Source organism: Coenobita brevimanus, chromosome 113, assembly GCF_032717465.1.
Source record: "Coenobita brevimanus isolate Jiangsu-jjx chromosome 113, ASM3271746v2, whole genome shotgun sequence".
Classification (NCBI taxonomy): Eukaryota; Metazoa; Arthropoda; class Malacostraca; order Decapoda; family Coenobitidae; genus Coenobita; species Coenobita brevimanus.
In genome coordinates, this window is record NC_137066.1 from 17,662,772 (window position 1) to 17,690,001 (window position 27,230).

The 27,230-nt window shown below is 42.4% G+C and overlaps 1 protein-coding gene across 1 annotated transcript; it reads left to right on the forward strand.

Annotated features, from left to right (window-relative positions):
- Positions 1-4,045: 4,045 nt before the first annotated feature.
- LOC145418271 (uncharacterized) lies at positions 4,046-5,257 on the forward strand. The gene has a single exon (XM_080286714.1). The coding sequence runs from the start codon at positions 4,046-4,048 to the stop codon at positions 5,255-5,257; it is 1,212 nt and encodes a 403-aa protein (XP_080142840.1).
- Positions 5,258-27,230: the final 21,973 nt, after the last annotated feature.

The window sequence follows — 27,230 nt, forward strand, 5'->3', positions numbered from 1 at the left end:
TCTACAGTTTTTCTCATAGCTGGCGAAGCTCACGTCTGTTCCCATACTACTGTTTCTCTAGTCTTGCACACTGTTGTGCTTCGGCTTCTTTTTCTTCTTCTTGATATTTTTTCTGTTCTTTTCGATATTTCTTTTGGCCTTCCTGTGGTTCTTGCTGTGCTCTCCCATCGCAACTATATCTATCTTTTGCTCCTCTTGCTATGCTACAGCTCTGCGAGTATATACACCATTTTGGCAACCTTTCCATGCATCTTTATCTCTCCAGACGAATTTCCACTCCTGACACTAACTGTTACAATTTAGAGATTCATTCCACTCCTGACAGTAATTATTAGAACTCGGGATTCGTTGCACTCCTGACTCTATTCAACCAACTATCTGGCTTTAGTAAGTACTTTTATGAGTGCCAGGGATCTTATATTGATGTATTAAGCCCATATAGCCAAATTGGTCGGCATAGAGGGGTATCATTTTTTTTTTTTTTTTTTTTGCCTAGCACGGTACCGGTTAACCTTAACAAGGGTCGTGTCTGAACTGAGCTTCGCTTAGGAGCAGATGCCTTGTGGCTCTCTCAGGTTGCGTAGCACTAACCCAGATAATATCAGTTTTTGAACAGCTATCACCACCGGCACTACCACATTCATTACTACCTCCATCAGCGTCTGAGATACCGTCAGGACCACCACCACCATCTACCACCACTACAATCACAGCTACTACCACCACCATCATCATCACAGATAACACCATCACTATATCAGCTACCTCCACCATCAGCGTCATACCTACAACCACAACCACCATCACCATCATCATGCTCCACCATGGTTACCATCACTTTTTGCTGAATAAAATCGTCTGTTTGTTATTTCAGAGAGGTAACAGACATAGGATTGTGGATGTACCTCCCCCCTCTCTCTCTCTCTCTCTCTCTCTCTCCAGAGACACATGAAATTCTAGAGAAATGGCTCACCATGTGCATGTATTGTAACACCAATGGGTACAGTTATTAAGGTCCAAAACACTACTTCAAAAAATTTCAGTCATCAAATTGGAACTGGCCCTTCTGAGACCCAGATCAAACCACACTACCAAGATTCATTAGAATTTTTTTTTTCCAGTTTTGACAGTGCTACACACACACCCAGTATTATTTTATATTAGCTACCATTTACCAGTCTTTAGTACCCCACTGTAAATACATGTGTCAAGGCATCACTGGTTCCATCACCAATAGTTGCTTCAAATAGAATTTACATTTTAATGTTTACATGCCCTTCTTCACATTCCCGCTTGGCCTTCAGTGACCTTTTAAAATAAAATGTTGCGACTAGTACTAACCACTAAATACTCTTCATTATATATATATATATATATATATATATATATATATATATATATATATATATATATATATATATATATATATATATATATATATTGCTACTGCTAACATGTCTTCCAGTACTGCATTTCTCACAGTTAGATCGTTGGCGACCAAACGGGCAACCCCACTGGCCTAGGCAAGCGAGTAGGGTGGTTAGATACCCTGCAGGACTAAATGCTGGACTTGCCAAGAGGCAGGTTAGGTACTTAAGCCAACAGCCATCTAACATAGTGAGTGATGCTCGGTATCCTTGGTTGGCAGTACACCTAGAATGAAAACTCTGAATCAAACCTGGATAGCCTTTGTCAGGAATTCCACGCCTCTGTATGGCATGTCATATTTTCCGAAGTCCGATTTTCACTCGAGGAAATATGTATTCTTACGTAAAATTTAATTCTAAGAAAGATTTATTGGTTGTCAATTTTCAGTAAAATTACATTTTCATGGTCAAATGTGATGCATTCTGTTATGTATTGAAACAATAATGTACCCACCTAAGTTGGCAGAGCTCATCTCCATTGTGGGGGCTGTGAGAAGCAAAATGACCTCCTCCTCTTTGACTGGATGTTCAGTTTCGTAAATCTCATGAAATTTGCGAAAATGATCATCCAGTCAGAAAGGAACGGGTAATTTTGCCCATCTCATGACCCCCACAATGGTTTCAAACTCCACCAACTTTGGTGGACATGTCAATATGCCCATAGGGTCAATGTCCACCAGCTTAGGCAGAATAGGGTATAATACTAAGATGACTATTACAGGTAAAGCAAGAGAGAGAATTGAACGGATTACTGAGTGTTATTTGAAATGATGGCCAAATCCACCTCTACAACTAGGAATTTCGCAAGGTAAAAACTCTCGGAATTTGTGGGTCCAGGAAAGGAGTTTATTCCCAGTGAGGTGCCAAGTTGGAGATCCATCCTTTAGAGAGGGATGCTTCTGCAGGAGGAAAAGCTCCTCAATGATGATATCCCAAGGTCTAAATACCCTCTGTGAGAGATGACCGTCGAGCTGGCTTCACTTATGATGGCTCAGTGGGGGATGTCAAATGTTAAGCTCTCCCAGTCAGTGGCGACAACTGACAAATCACTCTCATATAAGAAATGGAAGGAAATGACAGACGTTGTTATTGGGAGAATTATGACCGCTACTGATGAGAAAAGCATGGCTGATTTGGATTATCTCTGTGAAGTCTGTGTTTGCATCCAGCAGATCTTCTTCTGTGACTCAGTGGAGAGTGGGTGCTCAGGATGCTCATTAACCCGCCACGTGCTGGCAGACTTTGGACCCTCATGGAGCGTTGGTGTCGGCCAATTTTCAACCTTTTTTTGTGCTTGATAGGTTATATAAATGATTAGAAAACATGGAGGACAACCATAAAAGCATTCACAGAAGCATTTACTAGGCATTTCAGCGGCTGTGTTACCTCGATTTTCTGGGTTTTCTCGGTAACGAAGTGTTGGATCACTATTATACTTTGCCACAGTTTATTTCACACCTAGCGCTAATTTCTGACTGCATAGTGCATTACCAGAAGTGTATGAGTAAGCTACATACTCTTGACAGTCGAGAGAAATTCCCGATATCGAGAGACAGTATTCGGACACAGCCATCACTACGTCACTCCTTAGACCCCACCCACCTCTCTCCCCCTACCTGTATGATCCCTCCTTCCTTCTATCACTCTTTACCCCCTCCCTCCCTCAACCTCCCCCCTTCTCTCTCTCTCTCTCTCTCTCTTGGATTCATAACTTACGGTGCATGCTGTATTCCTGAAGTATATAGAAATATGGTATACCAACATGCACGTGTCATTTTTGTAAAGTGAAATAATGTGGAAGTAAAGCCTTGGGTACGGTAATGTGGAGGGTAATAACGAGCGAGAATGATGGCAAACAGATGGTTTACTGGAGCTGAGCAGTTTGAGGTGTTGCGAAGTTACATGGTTTGTTAAACGGGTTTGTGGCTGCACTCTACAGTAATACCCAAGAAATACAGGACGTTGGCTCCAAGGATAAACAGTCTTGCATATAAGTTACGTCATTGTCCCCGTGGCTGCAGGAATGGCATTGTCATGCGGCTTTTATCCTTGTTTACCAAGGAACAGAGAGACAATCGGCTGAGGTTCAGTTTGCACAGGTGCGTGTCGTTTATAGCTATATTACTGCAACCCATTCATTCCCATCACTAACTTGATGAGTGATGGGCTCCATATCAACGGATACGCATAAACTATCTATACATACCCGAACATGGGTAAAGAAATTGTCATATGATCCAATAATACACCATATAAGGTATTCACTGGGTTATAATACAGCACATCATGCATTTTCACATATGGTGGGTGGTGTAAGAAATTTAAGGGTTAAGGACAGAAGCCACCTTCATGTGTGTGTGTGTGTGTGTGTGTGTGTGTGTGTGTGTGTGTGTGTGTGTGTGTGTGTGTGTGTGTGTGTGTGTGTGTGTGTGTGTGTGTGTGTGTGTTTTATTTATACATTTTCTTTGCCAAGGTTTCGTTGTTAAAGCGGTAATGGATCAAGGTGAATTTTGTCTCCAGCCCTGATAATACTTCACTAAAGGTAAAAGACATATCACTAATGTAATATTGACCTATCACCAAGCAGGCCGTATGACAGGGTTGCCTATGCGGTCGGCATGAGCGTCCGCGCGGTGAGGACGGTGGAAAGGCGGCATCGCACCACCAACTGCGAGGCAGGGACGGCCCAGGCACTACCACCACCACCACCTGCAACACCTCCCACAACACCGGCCGGATTCGACAGTTTCACCGTAGCGGCCATTCGTCGCAAAGTCCATTCAAAGTTCGCCGCCAAAGAAGTTATGACTATTGCTTCCCTGACGGAGGAGCTGATGATCGACAGCATCATTCCGATGGCAACCTCGGATATGTCGGTCTGGCGACACCTCCACGATATGGGATTCCGCTATAGGACATCAAACCGGACTATGTATGTGAGGAAGGAGTCCCTGGACGTTGTATGCCGGCGGATTAATGCTCTCAGGGCACTGAAGCAACACCGGGAGAGAGGGATGCAGGTGGTGTACCTTGACGAGACATGGTTCACCACCAGGATGCACCACAGCATGAAGTGGGTGGACACAACGCAACCTGCCACAAGCACCACGTACAGCCGTCACGTGCTCCCCGGAGAAGGGGACCGCTTTGTGGTAGTTGCAGCCGGCACCGCTGATGGTTTTGTGGAGGATTCGTTCCTGTGCTACCACACCAAGACAACCAGTGGTGACTACCACGGCGAGGTTAACGGGGAGCTCTTCCTTCGTTGGCTGACATCACAGCTCCTGCCCTCGCTGGCTGAACCATCTGTGCTTGTATTAGACAATGCGCCATATCACAGCCAGCAGACGGAGAAGAGTCGTTGCCCTACCACTGCCACCAGGGAAGCTGACCTCATTACATGGTTGGAGAAACACAGGCTGCCCTTCCCACCACACGCGACACGGCCTGAGCTCCTGCTCATATGCAAACGGAACCGTCCACAGCCACAATACATCGTCGACAACACCATTCGAATGTGGGGTCATGAGGTCGTCCGCTTGCCACCAGCCCATCCAGAACTGAATGCCATTGAACAAGTATGGGGGCACATGAAAAGACACGTGCGCTCGTCCTTACAACACTTCACTCGGGCAGACTTGCAGGCCAGGCTGGAGGAGGCAAAAATGGGTGTAACGGCAGAGGTGTGGGCAGGTGCGGTTCGCCGATCACAAGGCTTTGAGGAGGAGTACTGGGCCACAGACAACATACACCACAGCATAGATCCCGTCATCATAAACCTCGAAAGCGATGATGAGGAAGACTTGTTCTTGGAAAGTGACGTGGAGTAAAGAAAGGTTATGCTGTGCACTCATGTTGTCATCACTTGTCACCTCATCATATATCCGCTTCCGCTCACAGTGTATTTTGAACTGTGAAATACTCTTCCATATAACCTGTAGTTCTCTTTCTTAAAAAGTTATCCCATGGATTAATTTCCGTTTTCATTTCTGTCCTAAAAAGGATTTATAGATATATATTATACACAATAATACTAATAAAAATAATACTAATACTAATACTAATATTAATAACAGTAATAATAATATTAATAATAATATTAATAATATTACTCATAAAAATAATAACAATACTAACGGTAATACTGTTACTATTACTACTACTACTATTATTACTACCACCACTACTACAACTACTACTACTACTACTAATAATAATAATAATAATTATAATACAATGTAATAATAAAATATCTCGAATTCATCATGTTACTGCTCTGGCGCCCATCCCCAATCGTACTTTAGGGTAGAGGCTACAAGGCGAAATGGAAATTAATCCATGAGCTACCAAGAGTATATAGCCCAGATGAAGGGAAAGAAAGACAATTTACGCACACCTCATTGTTTTATGGCTAATGCATGCACCAGTTGGAGAGCCATATACATCTCGTGGGTTAGTGCAAGGTTGAAATTAATTTAATTGAATTCCATGAGAGAGAGAGAGAGAGAGAGAGAGAGAGAGAGAGAGAGAGAGAGAGAGAGAGAGAGAGAGAGAATGGGGGAGGTTGAGGGAGGGAGGGGGTAAAGAGTGATAGAAGGAAGGAGGGATCATACAGGTAGGGGGAGAGAGGTGGGTGGGGTCTAAGGAGTGACGTAGTGATGGCTGTGTCCGAATACTGTCTCTCAATATCGGGAATTTCTCTCGACTGTCAAGAGTATGTAGCTTACTCATACACTTCTGGTAATGCACTATGCAGTCAGAAATTAGCGCTAGGTGTGAAATAAACTGTGGCAAAGTATAATAGTGATCCAACACTTCGTTACCGAGAAAACCCAGAAAATCGAGGTAACACAGCCGCTGAAATGCATAGTAGGTCGATTTTGAGGTCGATTCTCCCTGAGCAGGTGGCTGAAAACTTCGGAGTAACGTCCGTAGTCTTCACTGCCCGCCGCACGCTGGTCTAAAGCAGTAATTTCAAAGCCAGAGGTCTGCGAATCTGGAAACATTTCAATCTATTGTTTTTTTTTGTTTTTTTTACATTTTAGTAAATTTTACTGTGATATTTAAAAAATTTGCCTTATCTCTTGTCATAATAAGGTATCATATAAAAAATTATTTTTTTTAATATTTAAGAAGAAAAGTATTCCAAATACTTACTCATATACTCATATACTGATTACCTACTTTCTCCCTCAGTTGCATTTAATTATCATCATCATCATCATCATATATTCGGCTCTCTTAGACGTGCAATCACCTCAGGGAAGAGTGATTTCTCTTGTCTGAGGTATCGTGCTTTTCTATGGCAGACTACCAGTGGATCAGATGATGCAAGTAGCCAGTGAATCAAGTATATATTGATCTGCACTTTTTTGGTCTTACAGGTATGACTTAGTCTAATGTTTACCATACAGTATATATTTTCTTTGAATACATTTATGCCCCACTATTTTAGGACTGACTAATTATTTCTCTCTCATTATGTCTTCCTGCACAATTTTGAAATCTGTTCAAATATATCGTACTTTTTGTTATCACATATTTATCCACAATCATTCATGTCACTGTTATAAGAAATTATACAAATGAAGGCACCTACCATGTCTTTCTGAAATGTGTAGATGCGGAAACTCATCACTGGCTCAGAGTGGTTGAAATTAGGACTGGTCTCTGACGAAAACGGGAAGTCTGCGGTAAATTTAAACTGTGGCACTGGCTGTTTCCAGGGAAGTTTGAGAGAAATTGGTATTATTTCCTAATGCACACTCATGAGCAGCTAATTTTTGCATGTATTATTCCTAGATAATTATCCTACAAGGCTGTAGCTAGTACATCATTCAATATGGCTCGATCTGCTTTGCGTAAAGCTTGAAAGAAAAGTACATATCATAATCTTTATATTAGAAATTACTGAAGTTCACACATTCGGCAAAACAGTAGAGACACATTTGTAGTCAAAATTACGTGACTGAATATCGTAACACAAAAAAGTTACAGCCGTATTTTGTATAATGGAAAATTATTTATTCTGCTGCAGTTCCTAAACATGAGGTAATATTCTTGTAAAAATCATCTGAAATTGTCGTAAACTATGTATATTAGCTCCTCAGTTCGGTTACATGGTATATAGTTACTCTCACTTATGGCCAAGAAATGGCGCTAATGGACCACTGTGCGCCACCACCACAGAGCGAAAGGAGGCAGAAGTTACACTATACGAGCCAAGGACGCTCTTGTTGGGTATGTAGATGATATAGGAAGTGTTCCCAAGCACAGCTATATATTTTGGCTCATAATGGCAAGTGAGTGAGTGAGTTTGATTGCCCATATAATGTTCATAATTGTTCTTATTCTACGTTTCTGAGATAGAAATTCTGTCCACACATATTATACTATACATAATACCGGTATTTGTTTTCCACATAACTTATAATTCTTTTCATAGTCTACACACTCTTGGTGTTTTTCCTCGCACACTCAACGCACTACCATTCTCTTTTCTTGCACGGCAAGATTTTCGCACTGTATCCTTTCACTCTGTTTATTTTTTCGCACACATACACACACACACACACATACATACATAACTTATTTTTCTTCACTTACTATTACAGTATCACTAACACTCGCTTTTTATAATATTACACTTATGAGATAATTATCATTACATATTATTTACAAATATATACATTTCACTTGCGTTTTTGCACTCTTCTTTTGTTCAGTTAGTAGTGGAGGAGGGTGTGATATTCCTCAAAGCAGGGAATTATCCATAAACCCACGTCACACTGAACACACTGGTAGTGTGAGTCCTTCCGCTGTGTATGGGGCCTGACGGTGCTGTGTTGACCCACATGACAGCGCCGTTGCACATTCCTGCGCATCTCTGTGGCAGGGACCATGCTGGGGAAATGATGGCCGGTGAGTTCCAGGGGGTTGTCACTTCCGTAGGGTTGATGAGAAGCTGCATGATCATGCCCATGGTTGCTGATGAGTTCCCTGCACATTTCTCTTATGAATGCCTTAAAGGTATCACTGGTTCCCATTGTACTGGCGTGGAGGATGTGGGCATTCAGGACCGTGATACCAAGAAGATGAAAGAACAACTTCTTGTACCATTTCATCGTGGGCCTGGCACAGTCAACACTGGATATCATGCCATCTGACTGGTCAACTAGCCTCATATTGATGTTATATTCAAGGATGGCTTCAGGCTTCCACACTGGCACCCGACTCTCGCCCTGGTAGTCAATGGACTTCGTGTGGTGCATCGGAGGGGTGTGCACTGTAGAGAGAAGGTTGACTTCTTGGTTGTGGTGCCAGGCTATGACGAGGATATTATTGGCCTTATAAAACACCACCTCCTTCTCCAGCTTCCAGCCCACATGCACCATATGCTGCCTGTTCTTGACGGTACCACACAGTCCCGTCTCCTGCAGGTGCAGGAACCGAGTGAGAAGGGGGCTGGTGTACCAGTTATCCTGGTACAGTACATGCCTACAATGAAGATACTTCCCCATCATCATCTCACCACGGCCCCTGAAAGTCCAAGAGTCCTGTTCTCCACAACCTCCGTTTGTGAACCAGTGTAGAGGACTATGTCCTGTACACATCCAGTGTTGCAGTCACATATAACAAAGATTATGAAGCCAAAACGGTGCCTCTTCCTGGGGATGTACTGCCTGCAGGAAATATTTCCTCTCCACAACATGAGACTCTCGTCTATGGCCAGGTCTCAGTGTGGATAGAAAGAGGCAGAGAACCTCTCCTTCAGATGATCAAAAACCAACCGAATCCTTCGCATCTTGTCAATATTGTTGATGTTAACAGGGTCGAGAGCATCGAAGAAATGCAGGTGGGTCAGGATATACTGGAACCTGTACCTGCCCATAACTCTCCCAAAAAAGGACATTGCCATCATGGGGTCAACAAGTCCAACAGGATGGCAATCTGCTGTTCTTGATTAGCCCCATCAGGAGAACCAGAACCAGGAACAAGTACATCTCATCCAAAGAGGCATTGGCGTCGACGAGGCAGCTGTGGGGTGTTTGTGTTGCTCCCCCATGGCAGAAGGAGGCATATGCATTTGTCGAGAAATATTTTCAACACTAGTTCTCTTGAAAAGAAATTCTTGAAAAAATCAGTCCTCCTTGAGGCTGGAGTAAGGTCAGGGACAGTACAGCCAGCCCTGTGAAAGGATAAATGATGGGGGAAATATAAAAAATCATTCCCATCTTCCCACTCCCAGGTCATGTCGTCACCTCCTTCCATGTCTCTTTCATCACCACTTGGGGCACCGTCACCATCGTCAGGATGGGGAGGAACTTGGGGAGGATGCTGGGAAATAGGTTGGGGAAGAGGCCTTGCAGCCACACTGCTTCCATGACCTCTGCTTTTCTTCCCCCTGCCTTTCCCTTATCCTCCTTTTCCCACTGTTTGAGCTGTGGGGAGGAAGGACAGGGAGGCAGAGGTGAGGCAAAGCCATGAGTCAGAGGCGAGACAGCACGTGGTGACAGGGTGGTGGAGGTGCTTGGCTGGGGTGAGGGTGAGAGGTGTGGTGACCGTGCTCTTCTGCCACCTGACCCAGATGAATAAAACAAAGAAGTGCTCATCCTGTACTTTTTACTTTGGCTGTCTTCCTCACTCCCTTTTGTTTTCCTGGGTGAGCCCACAAATTTAGGCAGCTTGGAGGAGCTTTCCACTGCCTCTTCATCACCAGATGATTCATCCAATGAGTGAGGGTGAGAGCAGTGTGGTGGTGGTGGTGGTGGGGAATTTGCCTCGTGGTGCACTTGGTTGGGAGGTGGTTAGTCTATAGACCATATACTTACCCCTTCTTAGTGATGGTATTTCTTCATCATTGCTTGTTTCCACGTCCGGTTGAACGTAGTCTTTATCAGCCACATCGTTTTCAATTGGTGAAGCACTTTCACCATCATGAGGGATGAACAAAAGGGCTTCAATCTCAGGCTGTGAAAGACCATGGTGTGACATGACGTTCACACAAGCAGTGACAAAGCAGGACTGAGGAGCAGGCCTCCTGCGCATCATGGGAGCTACCTGGGTGACTTATAGTTTGGGTACAGATGCGTGAAGGGTGTGTGTGTGTGTGTCCATGCCAGTCATCTCCCACCAAATGTGAAAATTCTCATGCTGATGCCAGTTGCAGTTGCAGACCGTACAGGTACGGCTCCAGCACTATCTGCAGATGTAGGCACCGCCATACAAGTAATGCTTCGGCACTCAGTGGGTTAAAGGCCCAAGTGATATGTAACTGTCCTCCAGAGGTCATGATTCCTAAACTGGATCTTTAGTGGCTATGCTACTATATTGTAAACACTGTACTCTGAAGCTTCAAGAATCAAGATGTCTTCTGTCGACTTCAAAGAAAGTAGGAGACAGATCAAAGCAGTGAAGAGGAATAAGGCTGAAGAAGCTGCTGCTTGAAGAGGGAGAAGAAACGGGAGGCTACTAAAGAGGAACTTCTCATGGGTGACTTTAAGTAGGATGAAGAGCCAAGCTTGGAAGAAGCTGCAGAAGAAACCTCTGGCAATAGTGATAGTTCTGAACCTCCTATGGACATCCCCATTTAAGTACCTGATGAAACTGAAACTTCTGCTCCACAAAACTACATGAAGATACAAGGTACAGATTCAGCAGCTTTGAGGTACAAGGTTGCAATTGTCCTAGCAGCTGCAATTGCCACAGGCATTCTGAATGACCTCATCAAGGCCAGTCATCTCTCAAGAAACAATGCTCATTTGGTTATAGATGGCATGAAAGTGTGGAGGGCCAAAGGGGGAATGACCTCACCTGTTGAAGTACCCTATCAGCAGACAGATGAGAAGTTCTTTGGTATAATACTTTGATGGTAAGCAGGATAGAAAGGCTAAGGTGTTGAAATATGATGAAGTGACAAGGAGATTTCATCCTGTCATGGGAGCCTGAAGGAAAGTACCACTTCCACATCACTTCCAAAAAACCTGAGGAAGGCAAAAAGCCTGCTCATAAGATTGTTCAGTGCCTGATGAGTGGCTTATGGTTCACGAAGCTTTTAATGATAGGTGGGACTGTACTAATACCAATACAGGGTGGTCTGGCGGTGTCATGACTGTACTAGAGAAAAAGCTGGGTCGCAAATGTCACTAGATGATGTGTCTGCTCCATGTGAACAAGCTCCCTTTGAGGCAGTTAATCATAAGCTGGATGGCCCTGTAACTCCCTGTTCAAGTTTCAGTAGGCCTACTGGAAAACTTCTTGAGAAAGTGAATAGACTGGAGATCAAATTCAGCTTCACACCAGTGGAAGGAACGGATGAGATCACAGAGCTGCCAGAAAATATAGCTGAGTCTCTCTCCACAGACCAGCACAACTGCCACATTCTAATCAAAGCCTTGAAGTCTGGAATTCTAAATCCACAGTTTCTAGTCACAAGTGTGGACCTCTTAACTAGTCCTGAGCCACCACTACTGCACAGGCCATCTTGATGATGTTGACGAGGAAGCACAACCTGAAGGGAGAGGTGTTCAGAAGGCTCAAGGACCTTGTGAAGTTTTGCCTTGACATCAGCTTCAAATTGTATTACGACATCAAAATGAATCACCATCTCAAGTTTGGTCCTGGGCATGTTTTAAGCCTAACGCTGCTAAGGAACCAGACTCCCGAGGTTAGGAATATCACCTCTGCTGTAGTGATAAGACGAGCTTACCATGCACATGACGAGAACATCCTGACTTCATTCATTTATAGTGAAGATGAGGATTAGAGAGCATTTGGTGTGAGACAGTGAAAATCACAAAAGGAAAAGACTTCGGTGGTACAACAGTGAGACCCCATAAAAATCCAAAAGTCAACCAACAAGTCACTTCACCTGAGGATCTGATCAGCTGGGCATCAGAGATGTACGATACTATTTTCACCAGAGGATGACCTTAACTGAACTCAAGAACCTTAGGAAAACTCCCCTAAAATTGGACCCTTTCTCTTTTCACACTCAGTCCTTTGAGAAAGCTGTACAGGAGGGATCAAGGGATCAACTGCTTCTCAAGCTGTGTACGGTCACGAGGGCAGAGACAGGTGGGTGAGAGGAAGGACAGACCATCGAAAAATGCTACCAGTGCTCAGGTCGAAGCAGGAAAGCCTTGAGTTTTTCATAGGCAGCCGTCCAATGGCAGAATTTCTCAATGGTTTCACAGTAGAGTAGCAGAACACACAGAGAGATGCAGAGAGTAGCAGAGACGCCTGCTTTTTAATTAAAAAAAGGACAAAAATTTATTTTATGTGAAACCCAAATCTTCCCAACACTTGAAAGTGTTAAAACGTCTAAGAAAACTAAGATGAATTCAGAAACGCATTCATTCAGAAAATGAAAGGCAAAACGGCTGCTCGGTGTGGTTCAAGTGCTCTGAGACAACGTGAGGTAGCCTTCAAATTAGAAACACGATTATTACCATGAGAACGTAATTTCCTTGAAAAGTTCTACAAAATAAACCAATCCTGAAGTTAAATTTTACATAGGAATACATATTAGACATTTTGATTTTTCATATTTCAAACCTGAACTCAGAGTATGATATGCTCTAATGCCCCTGTCCACAGCTGGAGTTGAGACATCCCTGGGCTTAGTTTTTTTTTTTTTTTTATGCGAGGAAGAAGGAACCAAAGGCCATGAGCCCGCAATAACAGTTCCCTTCAAGAGAAAAAGAAAATACAAGAGAGAGCCAAATTCAAGATCCGATCATTTTGAGATGCCTGGACACACTGCGTTTGAAAGACTGGAGATCATAGGCAGCAGGAAATACAGACAGAGGGAGACAGTTCCAGAGCTGATCTGTTGCATAAATGAAAGACTGGGAGTAATGGTTAACTCTTGCATTTGAGAGTTGGACAGAAAAGGGATGAGAGGTTGCTGCCAGATGGGTGCTACGCGCCCATCGTAGAGGTGGAGGAATGCAAGCAGACAGTTCAGAGGAGCAGTGACCATTAAAGTAGAGATAGAAAAGAGATAAAGATGCAACAGTGCGGCGAAGAGACAGAGGTTGAAGGGAGTCAGTAAGAGGAGGAGAGTTAATGAGACGAAAAGCCTTTGACTCCACCCTATTGAGAAGAGCTGTATGTGGGAAGCCGCCCCTCACATGAGAGTTGTACTCCACACAGGGGCGGATAAAACCCCTGTATAGAGTCAACAATTGTGCAGGGGTAAAGAAAGAGTGGAGTTGGCTTAGCACACCAAATCTCTTGGAAGCAGATTTTACAAGAGATGTAATATGATCTTTCCAAGATAAGTCCTGAGTAAATGAAACCCCAAGCATGTTCAAGGATGATGTAGGATTAAGCTGAATATTATTAAACATTAGCGGGTATACAAGTGGAAGATTTTGTCGGGTTGATAGGTGTAAGAACTGAGTCTTAGATGCATTAAAAACAACCATATTATTTTTACCCCAGTCAGAGATACGAGCCAAGTCAGACATTAGGTGTGCCATAGCCTCATCCCTTGTTTATTGAAGTAACTGTTCAGATGGGCGTTGTGGGCACCGAATGGAAAGGTGAAGGGTGGAGTCATCAGCGTATGAGTGGATAGGGTTAGATGTACAGCTTAGAAGATCATTGATGAATAAAAGGAAGAGAGTTGGTGATAGGACAGAGCCCTGAGGAACACCACTGTTGATAGATCTAGGAGAAGAACGATGGCCGTCTACAACAGCGGCTATAGAACGACCAGAAAGGAAGCTAGCGATGAAGGCACAGGTGGAAGGATAGAAACCTTAGGAGGGCAGTTTGGAAATTAAAGATTTATGCCAGACTCGATCGAAAGCCTTTGAGATGTCAAGTGCAATGGCAAAGCTTTCGCTAAAGTCCCGAAAGGAGGATGACCAGGAGTCTGAAACGTAGGTGAGAAGTTCGCCAGTGGAGCGTCCCTGACGGAACCCATACTGACGATCGGAAAGAAGGTTGTGATAGGAAAGATCCCTTAAAATATTTCTATTGAGAATTGACTCATACAGGACGTTAAAGCAATTGGACGATAGTTGGAGGGTTGGGAGTGGTCACCCTTCTTTGGGACTGGCTGAATGAGAGCAAACTTCCAGCAAGAAGGAAAGGTACAAGTTGACAGACAAAGGCGAAAGAGTTTGCCTAGGCAGGGTGTAAGCACAGAAGCACAGTTCTTGAGAACAACAGGAGGGACCCCAACAGGCCCATATGCCTTGTTAGTACTGAGGCCAGTGATGGCAGAAAATACATCAACCGAAGAAATTTTAATGTCAGCCATGAGGAAGTCAGAGGGGGGAAGTGATGGAGGAACAGCACCGGAACCATCTAAGGTGGAATTGGAGGAGAAAGTCTGTGCGAAGAGAGCTGCTTTATCAGTAGAAGAAATAGCTACAGAACCATCAGAGTAGAAAAGAGGAGGGAAGGATGATGAGGTAAAGTTGTTAGAAAGATTTTTGGCAAGGTGCCAGAAGGAGCGGGAAGAATTCGAGTTGGAGAGTTGAGAGCATTTAGTATGGATGAAATTATTTTTAGTAGAGCGAAGAACAGACTTAGCACGATTCCAGGCAGAAACATAAAGATGATGTGATTCAGGGGTGGGTTGGCTCCGGTACTTTTTGTAGGCCCTCTCCTTGTTGCAGACAGCATTAGAACAAGCATGATTAAACCAAGGCTTTCTTGCTTTAGTCAAAGGATATGAGAAAGGAATGTATGCTTCCATGCCCGAGAGAATAACGTCTGTAATGCGCAAGGCACACTCAGATGGCTCCCGGCCATGGAAGCAATAATCATTCCGGGGAAAATCAAATAAGTACTGCCTGAGGGCCTCCCAGTCCGCGGCTCCAAAATGCCACAGACGACGTTTCCCTGGAGGGTCCACAGGCCGTACCGGAGTGATAGGACAGGTTAAGGTAATAATGTTGTGATCAGAGCAGCCCAACGGAGAGAAAAGATTAACCCCTATACCGCGGGCATGTTTACCAATGTTTTGCGTGTGCCGTGGGATTATTCGGGCTCCGACAGACTCTGAAAAAATATTTGCCAAAAATCAGTTATTAGTCCTAGAATACTAATATTATATATGCCTATGGCACATACCTTCAGCTTTCTCCTGGAATGTTTGTTGAGCCTTCGTCCGTTACCGTAGGACTTGTGGAGACCTCTGAATTTTGGTACCGAAGTCTCCAATTTACACTTCCCGACAACCCGTAATATGATTACCACAGCCAGATATTAACACTATAAACACTACTCTATGATTTTCAAGTAGTTTGGGATCCATACTAAAAAACAAAAAACACTGTGAAAGCAATGAAAATTTTGAGCGCGTCTGACCGTCGCACTTGCGCTAGTTCGCTCTTGGTACTCTGTCATTTATTATTTATAAAACCCCTCACACTTTATATTTCTATTACTATATAACACTTATATATATCTACAGTCTTTATCCATAAGTTTCCTTTAGTAGTATTAGTTTATTGTCACTGTAGGGATTCAATTTCTTTCAGTAAAATACATAGCATTCACTTTCTCGTCCTGTATACTAGCCTTGAGAGTGAATGTCACTTTCACCTTCACTCTCATAGTATTCATACATGCTAGAGTGAAACTTCTCCTAGGGTATATACTCGTATTCTTAAAATACTACTCATTTACATTTCTATTTACATTCTCTATTTTATTTGCGTTATTTACATTTCTATTTTATTTACACTGTGTTGTGCACTGTCACTTGAAGTAACTTATAAAACTATTTTCCACTGTTCACGTATATTTACATTCATTACTTTCACTTGCTTTTTACACATTATTTACACATTATTTACATTTCCACTTGCACTGTTTTACTCAATAGAAAGATCGTAGTCACTCTTTTATCAATTGTCAGCCCTTTACCTCTTTCCACACGAGGTTTAGTAGGGGGTAAAGGTCACAGGGCCCTTTGCATGGGGGTGAAAAGTCCCTGAAGCTAGCAAGAGCGAACTGACGTACCTCCACGTTAGAAGATGAGAGTGAACTGATAAGGGTGGGCCGGGGGGGTGGCCTACCTGGGGAAATTCATTTCTACCAATGTTAGCCTCTTGAAAGAGCTATATATATAGCAGTGAAATGATTGGCAGGAAATCTAGACAATACATTATAAATTAGGTAGTTTCAGGTGAATGTAAATATCACTTAGGCTTCTCCCTTCCCTCCTTATATGTATATTTATTACGAAAATAGACTATACGGCATATTTCAAGGGAAATAAACAGCGAAAATTAGGGAACGAGTGCACATGAGGTGTTGTCAGGTGATAATTAGCCAATTCCAGGTGTATGGCACTCTCACTTACCATATTTCTTTCTTGTATATATTAATTGGTATAAGAATAGGGCATAGGGCTTTTTTCAATGGATGAAATCAGTGAAAAATTCCAGGGAAGATTTACTTAGCGTAGCACGGCCGTGAAGGCGAGAGGATAGGGTAATGGAGGGGGGGTAGGGAGGGGAGTCAAGAACGGGGAGAAATGGCTAAATTGTCAACAATGGATGGAAGTACATATGAGATTAGGAGTGCTGACTAGTGTTGGACATTGGCAGTACTGATAGATGATACAAGCCCCCACTTGGAAGCCCGGGTGAATTCAAAATAACACAGAATCACAAAAGCGACGCCCCGCAGTATGATCTCTTGCTCTCAAGCATCACGAAAGTGACGCCCCGCAGTTAAGGGGTTAACAGAGTAAGCAGAAGGATTCGTTGTGAGGAAGAGGTCAAGTATGTTGGAGCTCTGTCCAAGGTGGTCAATGATATGGGTAGGGTGCTGTACAAGCTGCTCTAGGTCATTAAGGATAGAAGAGATGTAGGCTTGTTCACCAGGTGGATCTGTGAAAGGAGAGGAGAGCCAAAGGTGGTGGTGAACATTGAAATCTCCTAGAATGGAGATTTCAGAGAAAGGAGAAATGGATAGAATGTGTTCCATCGTAGAAGTAAGATAGTCGAAGAATTTTTGATAGTCAGTAGAATTAAGTAAACAACACAGATATATTTAGTCAGAGAATGACAGGAAAGCCGAAGCCAGAGAGTAGAGAATTCAGAAGAATCGAGTTCAGGAACACGAGAGCAAGATAATTCGTTGCGTATATATACACAACAGCCACCTTTGGCTTTGAAATGAGTACAGAGAAAGTAGGAGGATACAGAAAAGGGTTTGCTGTCAGTTGCCTCAGACAGATGAGTCTCCATTAGAAAAAGAAGGTGAGGTTTAGAAAAGGAGAGGTGGTGCTCAACAGAGCAAAAGTTAGAGGAAAGGCCGCGAATGTTGCAGAAATGAAGAAGAAGAGAGTCAGAAAGTGGTTCCCGGCACCTCGAGTCATCACCGGGAGAGGGGCGGATGGTGGGGGCATTTATGGTCCCCCCCCCGGGGACTCCGAGACTTGATGAAGAGACGCCATTTTTGTTGAATTTTGAATAGGAAGTGTAGTGTGTACTGTGCATGTAGTTTGGTGTAGATACTGTAGTTAGAGAAATTTTTACTGGAGAGCATTTCTGGCCTACTCTCTGTGTAACTGAGACACTGAAAAAGTTCAGCAAAGGGGGATGGTCAGGAACTAGTCCTGAGGGCTGATGAAACGGGAGCTCCAGCACTCCCTGTCATCAGCTTTCCATCCACCTCGGGAGTACTGCCCTGCTCGACTGGGGTTTGTGTCCACTCTCTGTAAAATAGGTAAAGAAACATTTCGCATGTAACTTCTCACTCACTTATCTGATAGTCATTGCAATGACTGTCAAGTTATAAAGGAGGTACCAAGCCCAGATTATTCACTTCTCCACAGAAAATTCATTTAATCAGCTATATCGCTTCTCAGTTCCCTAGCCTCATTAGCTCGTTCACGTCTATTTCTCTCAGAGTTATTTACTATACCTTTCCACCTACTTTTAGGCCTGCCACCTCTCCTCCCACCTAAAAATTTGCTCAGACATACCCTTTCACCTTTCTATGCACACCCATTCTCTCAACATGACCATACCACCTAAGCACACTCTCTTCAACCTGGTGTCCGCAGACTACTGCACTGATATTCAGGAAAGCGAGGTGTTTCCCTAATTTACGGTTATTGTTTTACATTTCTTTACTGACCTTATGACGAATATCAGCGGGGATTTTAGGGTCTAAATAAGGCCTTGATTAGTGCGGTGTAGACAAAACAAAGTGGTGGCCACCACCTCCAATCGATAGATAGTAAAAAGATAACGTGGTCTTCTACTTCACCCCTTCATCTATATACACTGCTCATTAACTATGATTAGAAGGTACTGTGTCACCACCAAACACTTCATCATCATCACCATGATCATCATCCCTGTCATCAGCTCTACCTTTATCATCACTGTCACTGAAAATAGACAGGGGAAGTCAATGTTAGAAACACCTGTATCCTCTCTCTACTTTGTTTCGCACAGTCCTTATTAATAAAGTGAATTTCCTGCAACTGTTATCACTAATTTCTCTGAATATGCGTAGGTATTATATTAATGTAATGAATTTAGGCTATGAGAACAGCTTGGGACAAGTTGCCAGTCAAGGCAGGATCTGAAAGGGTCTAGTAATGATGGCGCTAATGTGTTTACGGTCATCAGGCAGCTAAAGAAGGGCATGGGAGGGCGAATTTAACTTAGAATATACAGTATTCCATAACAGACAGCGGTAGTGTAATCGGAAACACACTCGACCTCCAGCCGAGAAATGCTTGTTCGATTTCTCTTCGTATAATGGACGGTTCCCAACCCTAGTTTGGGGAATAAATGGAGCTAAGTAAAAACTGATTCTGTTACTCAGTAACTCACCTCTTGTAAGTAGGTGTTGATTTAAACCTTTGCCTTCTTGTTCCTTTCAAATAATATTTCTACATTGTTATTCTAAATTTCCTGGGTCCCCGTTTCTTCTCTTGTAATACCATTCTGAATCTCTCTCTCTCTCTCTCTCTCTCTCTCTCTCTCTCTCTCTCTCTCTCTCTCTCTCTCTCTCTCTCTCATCTTCCTGCTATGTCTAGAGCCTCTCCATCATATCTCACACTTACCATAATCTCCTTCTCCTCGTGCTCCTCCTCTTCCTCCACCTCCTTCTCCTCCTCCTCCCTTCCTCCTCCTCGTCGTGCTTGTCCTCGTCCTCCTCCCACATTTACTACACATTCTCCTTCTACTTCTCCTCCTCCTCTTCTTCCTCATCTTCTTCTTTTTTCTTCTTCCACCTCCTCCTCCTCCTCCTCGTTCGAGTAGAAAAAATCCAGGGATGAAAAATAAGGAAGAAATAAGAAGTGAAAGTGAAGGAGGAGGAGGGTAATGGTTACTGATCAGATAATGAAGAGGAAGAGATGTAGCTGGGCATACCGGAATATATACCAAAAATATACATTATGCTTGAGAGGGAAAAAAAAAATATATAAAGAATAACACGATGTTTCCAGTTGATAATGATGATAATCAAGGTGATGATTCGTCATGTTTGAGGGATGGCTATGAAGTAAGTATAGGAACTGGTAAGCGGCATTAAGTGAAAAAGAAATGCTGCGAAAGAAATGGTACAAAAAGACGTAGATCAGATGAAAGACTGATTAAGAAATGGGAAGAGAGAGAAGATGGCAAAGATTAGAAAAGAATGAAAAAAGAACAAGGACAATATATATAAATGGGAAGAGACATAGAACGAAAATGGAAATAGAGAGGGATGAAGTTTGCCAAGACGTACAGTTGAAAGCAGACAGCAACAGATCTAATTGTTCTTTCGGGTCTGTTTGTTACAAAGAAGACTAAGCCTGTGATAACTAGTTCTGTAAGCTGAAGATAAGATAGCAAAGCAAGAAGGCTCTCCCCGTCATACCAAGCCCTCCAGTCGAAACCGGCAGGAGAAAGTAAAAAGGACTATATAGAAAAATACATGAAGAGAAGATAAAGAAAAAGAGGGTTGAGAAAAGCGCCTGAAAATGAAAGGCATGCAGAGAAAATTAATGGGAACAGGAAAGAAGGGAATGGAGGATAAGATGAGAATATGGAGAATGAAGGATGAATTATGAACAAAAAATGGAAGAGAACGAAAGAAGGCATTTCCGAAAGAGGAAGAGGCATATAGTACTAACAGACAAAACAAGGAGGTTGGTGAAAAGGGTGATAAGAAGTAGACAGGAAGAAGGAAGATGGAAAAGAGAAATGTGGACGTGCTTTAAAATGTGTAGGGTATTTTAAGTGAAAGCAAGAGAAAACGGAAGAGAGAGTGAGGGGGACGGAACGCTGAAAAAGAACTTTGAGAGGAAACATGAAAAATAAAAACAAGCTGTGAAGAGGGAAATGTATTAGTAAGGAAAATAATAAGAGGAATTAATTGGAAATTGAAAACTAAACGAGAGTGTGGTAGAAAGGGGGAGAGGACATAGTTGGAAAGAAGAAAGGGTGCATGAGGAATACAGAAGGGAACTAGGATAAAGGTGGGAGGGCTTCTGAGGGCTGGAGGAGAAGGAGGGTAGAGATGGATGTGAATGAAGGGGCAAGGTGGCCAGTAGGTGTGGGAAAGTAAGGAGTGTGAGAAGGAAGGTAAAGAATGGTGAAATGAGGCTGAGTAATGAAGGTGAAAGGCAAAGTGAGAGGTAACGTGACTTAGATCAAAGGGGAGGTGAGAGGAAAGCGAGAGATAATGTAGGGGAAAATGATAAAAGCGTGATGGAGAGAGACGAAGGGAAAGTGAAAGGCAAGATGATGGAATGTGATGAAGAGTAAGGTGAGGAAAGTGAAAAGAATGCAACAGAGTGGAAAACAAAAAGTCCTGAGGAAAATTATTACATGGGAAGGCAAAGGGAAGCAAATGGGAAGTGTGAAGAGTGAAGGGCATGGTGAGGGAAGATGATAAAAGTGGAGATGAATAGAAATTGCAAGTGGTGTTGAGGAATGTACGATGAGAAATGAAGGAATATGTCAGATACATAGGGGAGGAACATAAGCACAAAGTGGCACAGCGAAAGTGTTCAGGACGATGATAAAAGAGAATTGAGAGGATAATTCGAGGGATAATGAATAATTGTAATGTAAGGGACTGTAAAGAAAGTGACGGGGTTGGCGAGAATTTTAATTAAGGGAAGAAGGAAAAGACGAGAAAGCGTGAAGCGAAACGGATGATCAGAAAATGAAAGGAACTGAGAAAGTATGAGGGATAATGAGGGAGGGGGATGAATATGAGGTTGAAGGAGGATGAAGAAAATGTGAAATGAAGTATATGAACACAAAATGGTAAATGAAATGGAATAGTTCTGGCGTGTGATATATATATATATATATATATATATATATATATATATATATATATATGTATATATATATATATATATATATATATATATATATATATATATATATATATATATATCGTTCGTTTGTTCGTTTTTGAAGGTTCAAACATGCTCTCTCTCTCTCTCTCTCTCTCTCTCTCTCTCTCTCTCTCTCTCTCTCTCTCTCTCTGTGATAGTCCTCCCTTTTTACCTCTGTACCTCTTTTCTTCTAACTTACTTCTCACGTTATCTCTGCTTTCCTTATTTTCACCTCCTTGCTTGCTCATTTTCTCTCTCTTTTTCCCGCTCTCATTTATCACATCCCTTTCCTTTCCTTCCCGCTTAATTATATATATATATATATATATATATATATATATATATATATATATATATATATATATATATATATATATATATAGTTCGTTTGTTCGTTTTTTGAAGGCTCCAACACGCTTGCATTCGTCGGCTTTGGTCATTTAATGGCGGCTCTCCATGCTGCTCGATCTCTGGCATCTTCCCTATTCAGTCCCTTATCCCTGAGGTCACACTTAATGGTTTCGTCCCAGGTCATTTTCGGTGTACCTCTCACAACCTCATCCCTATATTTAACACTGCTCACTTTCTGCACGCAGTTATCGTCCCCCATCTTTTCCTCTTGCCCAAATCATCTTAATGTACCTCTCCTCATCACAACACCAATACACTCAAGTCCCATCCTACCCTTCAGCTCTTCCGTAATAAACCTAGCCTCCCCAGGGCAAAACATTCTGGGACGCACTGCATATCCACCTAATCATTCTCATATGCATATATATATATATATATATATATATATATATATATATATATATATATATATATATATATATATATATATATATATATATATATATATATATATAGTCATTTCACGGAGGTAATGAAGAAAGTTAAACCTAGGAAAGTCCCAGAAATAGGTGGAGTGTATAGTGAAATGCTGAAGCTCAGGGGAGACAGTAGTAAAATGGATATTTAGTATATGCAGAATGGCCTGGGAAATGTGTAGAGTCCCGGAGGATTGGAAGTCATGTATAATTATTCCCCTGTACAAATGAAAAGGGGTAAAAGAAATGTGTGGCAATCATATGGGCATTTGTTTTTTTAGTGTAATAGGAAAAGTATATGGTAGTATGCTTACTGACAGAGTTAGAGAAATAACAGGGAAATTGGGTGGAGAGGAACAGGGAGTTTCATGAAGGGATGAGGTTGTGCAGATCAGATATCCATCCTAAGGTGTTTAATGGAAAATTTTCTGGAGAAAAGAAAGTAGTTTTATGCTGCTTTCATGGGTTTGGCTTAAGCATATGACACAGTGGATAGACAAGCAATGTGGAAAATATTAAGTATATATGAAGTAAATGAGAAGCTGTTGAATGCTTTAAAGAGTATGCATGAGGGCGCTAGGGCTGCAAAGCGTGTGGATGGCGAACTGAGTGAATTTTTCTGTTTGAATGTTGAACTGAAACAGGGAAGCGCCATTTCCCCGTGGCCGTTCAGTTTATAATGGATGGGGTTATATAAGAGTTAAAAGGAAGGGCAGTGGATGTTGGAGCGGGCCTAATGAGAGAAGGCAGCGTTTGGATGCTTCCTGTTCCATTGTTTACAGATGATACAGTATTGTTAAGCGAAGACGAAGGGGAACTGCAAGGCTTGGTGAATGACTTGATAAGAGTGTGTAAGAAACAGAATCTATAGGTAAATGCTGGGAAGACTACAGTTTTAGCCTCCGAGAGAAATAAAGTCACTGACCGTACAGCGAGGCTGGATAGTGAGGCAATGGAAAATGTGAGTGCATTTAATTACATGGGTAGTGTGATGAGTAAGGATGGACGTTTAGAGCATGAAGTACTTGAAAGAATACAACAGGAAATAAAGTTGCTGGTTCATTGAAAGCACTGATAAGAAATAGGGAAGTGAGTTTAGAAGTAAAGAAGTCGCTGCATGGCAGTACTGTGATCCTCACTCCGACGTATGGATGCAAAGCTTGGACCTTGCTGAAAGGACATGTCAAGAGTGAGAGCAGTGGAAATGAGTTATTTGTGAGGCGCATGTGGAATTATATTGAGAGAGAGACTGCTAAGTGGGGAACTAAAAGAGCGATGTAGTGTAAATGTGGATGTGATAGAAAACATTAGGAGAAATGCATTTAGGTGGTTTGCACGTGTGGGGAACATGGAGAATGAGAGAAACTTGGAGTGTATGTGAGTGAGATGGAAGGGGAAAGAGGGGGTGCGAGGCCGAGGATGAGAAGGAGGAATGGAGCAGAGAGGTATATGAGAGAGAGAGAGAAGTGTAAGTTGGGGGGAGGGCAACAATATGGCTGGGGATAAGGCGACATGGAGGCGATTTGTTTGTGTCCACTCTTTATGAAACTGAGTGATTTGCTGGAGTAGATATCTGTTGCAATGGGACATCCTCATTAGTTTCCAGGACCCTTACAATAATTTTTCCTCAACCACTTCGCATCGATGACGTCATTTGCATTCTGTTATAGCCACCATCAGATGATTTTGCTCAACGTAGCAAAGTCTTTTCAAGCTGAGGGGTTTACCTATATCCTTCAGTGGTCTCTTTAATTCTCAGGTGTTCTAATAATCTTAATAAAATCGTCTGCGTGGGCAGGAATGATATATAAAAACAAATTACGGTACATCATTTAACTGATGAGTTTAAACTGTCTGAGAGAGAAGTGTAAAAAGAATGATTCCAGGCTTCGTCTAGGCACAGTAACAGAGATAAACTGGATTCACGGAAACCGGGGATAGTGATATGAGAAAACATAAAGTGATGGGAGCAACAGAAGAGAAGAAAATGTAAGGAAAGCCATAACATTCTTATGTAAGACAGGTCAAGAAAATGGAAGACTGTGGAAGGCACGCGAAGGAAAAAAATAGGTGAAGTTGGTGGTCATTAACCGTAATGAAGAATGGAATAAGGTAAAAAAAATTAATAATAATAATAAACCAAGCTGTAAAACTGTGCTAAGGAATTAAGAAAACGAATCAAGGTTTCGGGATTAACCCAAGTGTGAAAAGTGAATGTGAAAATCGTAGTGAAGGACAGGTACGAAAAATGCGGGTAAAAGTAAGTCAAGCCTTGTGTGCAGGAAGCCCGCTGTTAACACGGAGCGCCGTAGAAATATAATAAATGTCTTAAAAGGCCGCGTGAGAGGGCTAAATTAAGAAAAAAAAAAAAAACTGAGGAAACGTGGAGAACATGAGATGGACAAGTTAGGGAATTAGTTTGCTAAAAAAGATAACAAAGACCCTAAGGTAAATGGAGAAGAAAGATGAAACACTGGATAAGTTGAAAGAGGAGGAAAAAGTAAGTGGAAAGAAAAAGAATTATTGAAGAGAGTGAAGGGCAAGGAAGACGGGAAAAGAAAGAGAAGATTTAGAGATGAAAGAATGTGGGAAAATGGGAGAAGATGGAGAAAGTGGGAGTCAGATTAGAAGATGGAACAAAAGTGGGAGACATAAAAAAAAATTAAATGAAGGAGAGAGAGAGAGAGAGAGAGAGAGAGAGAGAGAGAGAGAGAGGGAGGAGGGATCAAAGCTCAGATAAGCTCACAGGTGTTGTCTCCTAGGATGAGGACGACGGGGGAGGGAGAGGGGAGGAGTAGAGAGAATTTGAATAAAGGGAGGTATATGACGTGAATTTGAGGAAGAAAGAAAAGGCAGAGATGGATCAACAAAAAGGGAAGAATGACAGCTTATATATATATATATATATATATATATATATATATATATATATATATATATATATATATATATAATCATCAACAGCAGCAGTTTGAATATCCACTGCAAGACCTGCCTATCCCGACCGAAGTCGGGACGATACAGCCAATGTATCTCTACCAAGTTTTTTTTTTTTTTTTTTTTTTAATGCGATGAAGAAGGAACCAAAGGCCATGAGCCCGCAGTAACAGTTCCCTCCTAGAGAAAAACAAAATACAATATAGAGCCAAATTCAAGATCCGATCATTTTGAGATGCCTGGACACACTGCGTTTGAAAGACTGGAGATCATAGGCAGCAGGAAATACAGACAGAGGGAGACAGTTCCAGAGTTGACCTGTTGTATAAATAAAAGCTTGGGAGTAACGGTTAATTCTTGCATTAGAGAGTTGGACAGAAAAAGGATGAGAGTCTGCTGCCAGACGGGTGCTACGCGCCCGTCGTAGAGGTGGAGGAATGCAAGCAGACAGTTCAGAGGAGCAGTGACCATTAAAGTAGCGATAGAAAAGAGATAAAGATGCAACAGTGCGGCGAAGAGACAGAGGTTGAAGGGAGTCAGTAAGAGGAGGAGAGTTAATGAGACGAAAAGCCTTTGACTCCACCCTACTGAGAAGAGCTGTATGAGGGGAGCCTCCCCACACATGAGAGTTGTACTCCACACAGGGGCGGATAAAACCCCTGTATAGAGTCAACAATTGCGCAGGGGTAAAGAAAGAGCGGAGTCGGCTTAGCACACCCAATCTCTTGGAAGCAGATTTTACAAGAGATGTAATATGATCTTTCCAAGATAAGTCCCGAGTAAATGAAACCCCAAGCATGTTCAAGGATGATGTAGGATTAAGCTGAATATTATTAAACATTAGTGGGTATACCTGTGGAAGATTTTGTCGGGTTGAAAGGTGTAAGAACTGAGTCTTAGATGCATTAAAGACAACCATATTATTTTTACCCCAGTCAGAGATACGAGCCAAGTCAGACATTAGGTGTGCCATAGCCTCATCCCTTGTTTGTTGAAGTAACTGTTGAGATGGACGTTGCGGGAACCGAATGGAAAGGTGAAGGGTGGAGTCATCAGCGTATGAGTGGATAGGGTTAGATGTACAGCTTAGAAGATCATTGATGAATAAAAGGAAGAGAGTTGGTGATAGGACAGAGCCCTGAGGAACACCACTGTTGATAGATCTAGGAGAAGAACGATGGCCGTCTATAACAGCGGCTATAGAACGACCAGAAAGGAAGCTAGCGATGAAGGCACAGATAGAAGGATAGAAACCGTAGGAGGGCAGTTTGGAAATTAAAAATTTATGCCAGACTCGATCGAAAGCCTTTGAGATGTCAAGTGCAATGGCAAAGCTTTCGCCAAAGTCCCGAAAGGAGGATGACCATGAGTCTGAAAGGTAGGTGAGAAGATCGCCAGTGGAGCGTCCCTGACGGAACCCATACTGACGATCGGAAAGAAGGTTGTGATAGGAAAGATGCCTTAAAATTTTTCTATTAAGAATTGACTCGAAAACTTTTGAAATACAGGACGTTAAAGCAATTGGACGATAGTTGGAGGGTTGGGAGTGGTCACCCTTCTTTGGGACTGGCTGAATGAGAGCAAACTTCCAGCAAGAAGGAAAGGTACAAGTTGACAGACAAAGACGAAAGAGTTTGCCTAGGCAGGGTGTAAGCACAGAAGCACAGTTCTTGAGAACAACAGGAGGGACCCCATCAGGCCCATATGCCT

What these genes read in the sequence shown, in the direction of transcription:
- LOC145418271 (XM_080286714.1), top strand. Translation starts at nt 4,046, where the DNA reads ATGAGCGTCCGCGCGGTGAGGACGGTGGAAAGGCGGCATCGCACCACC.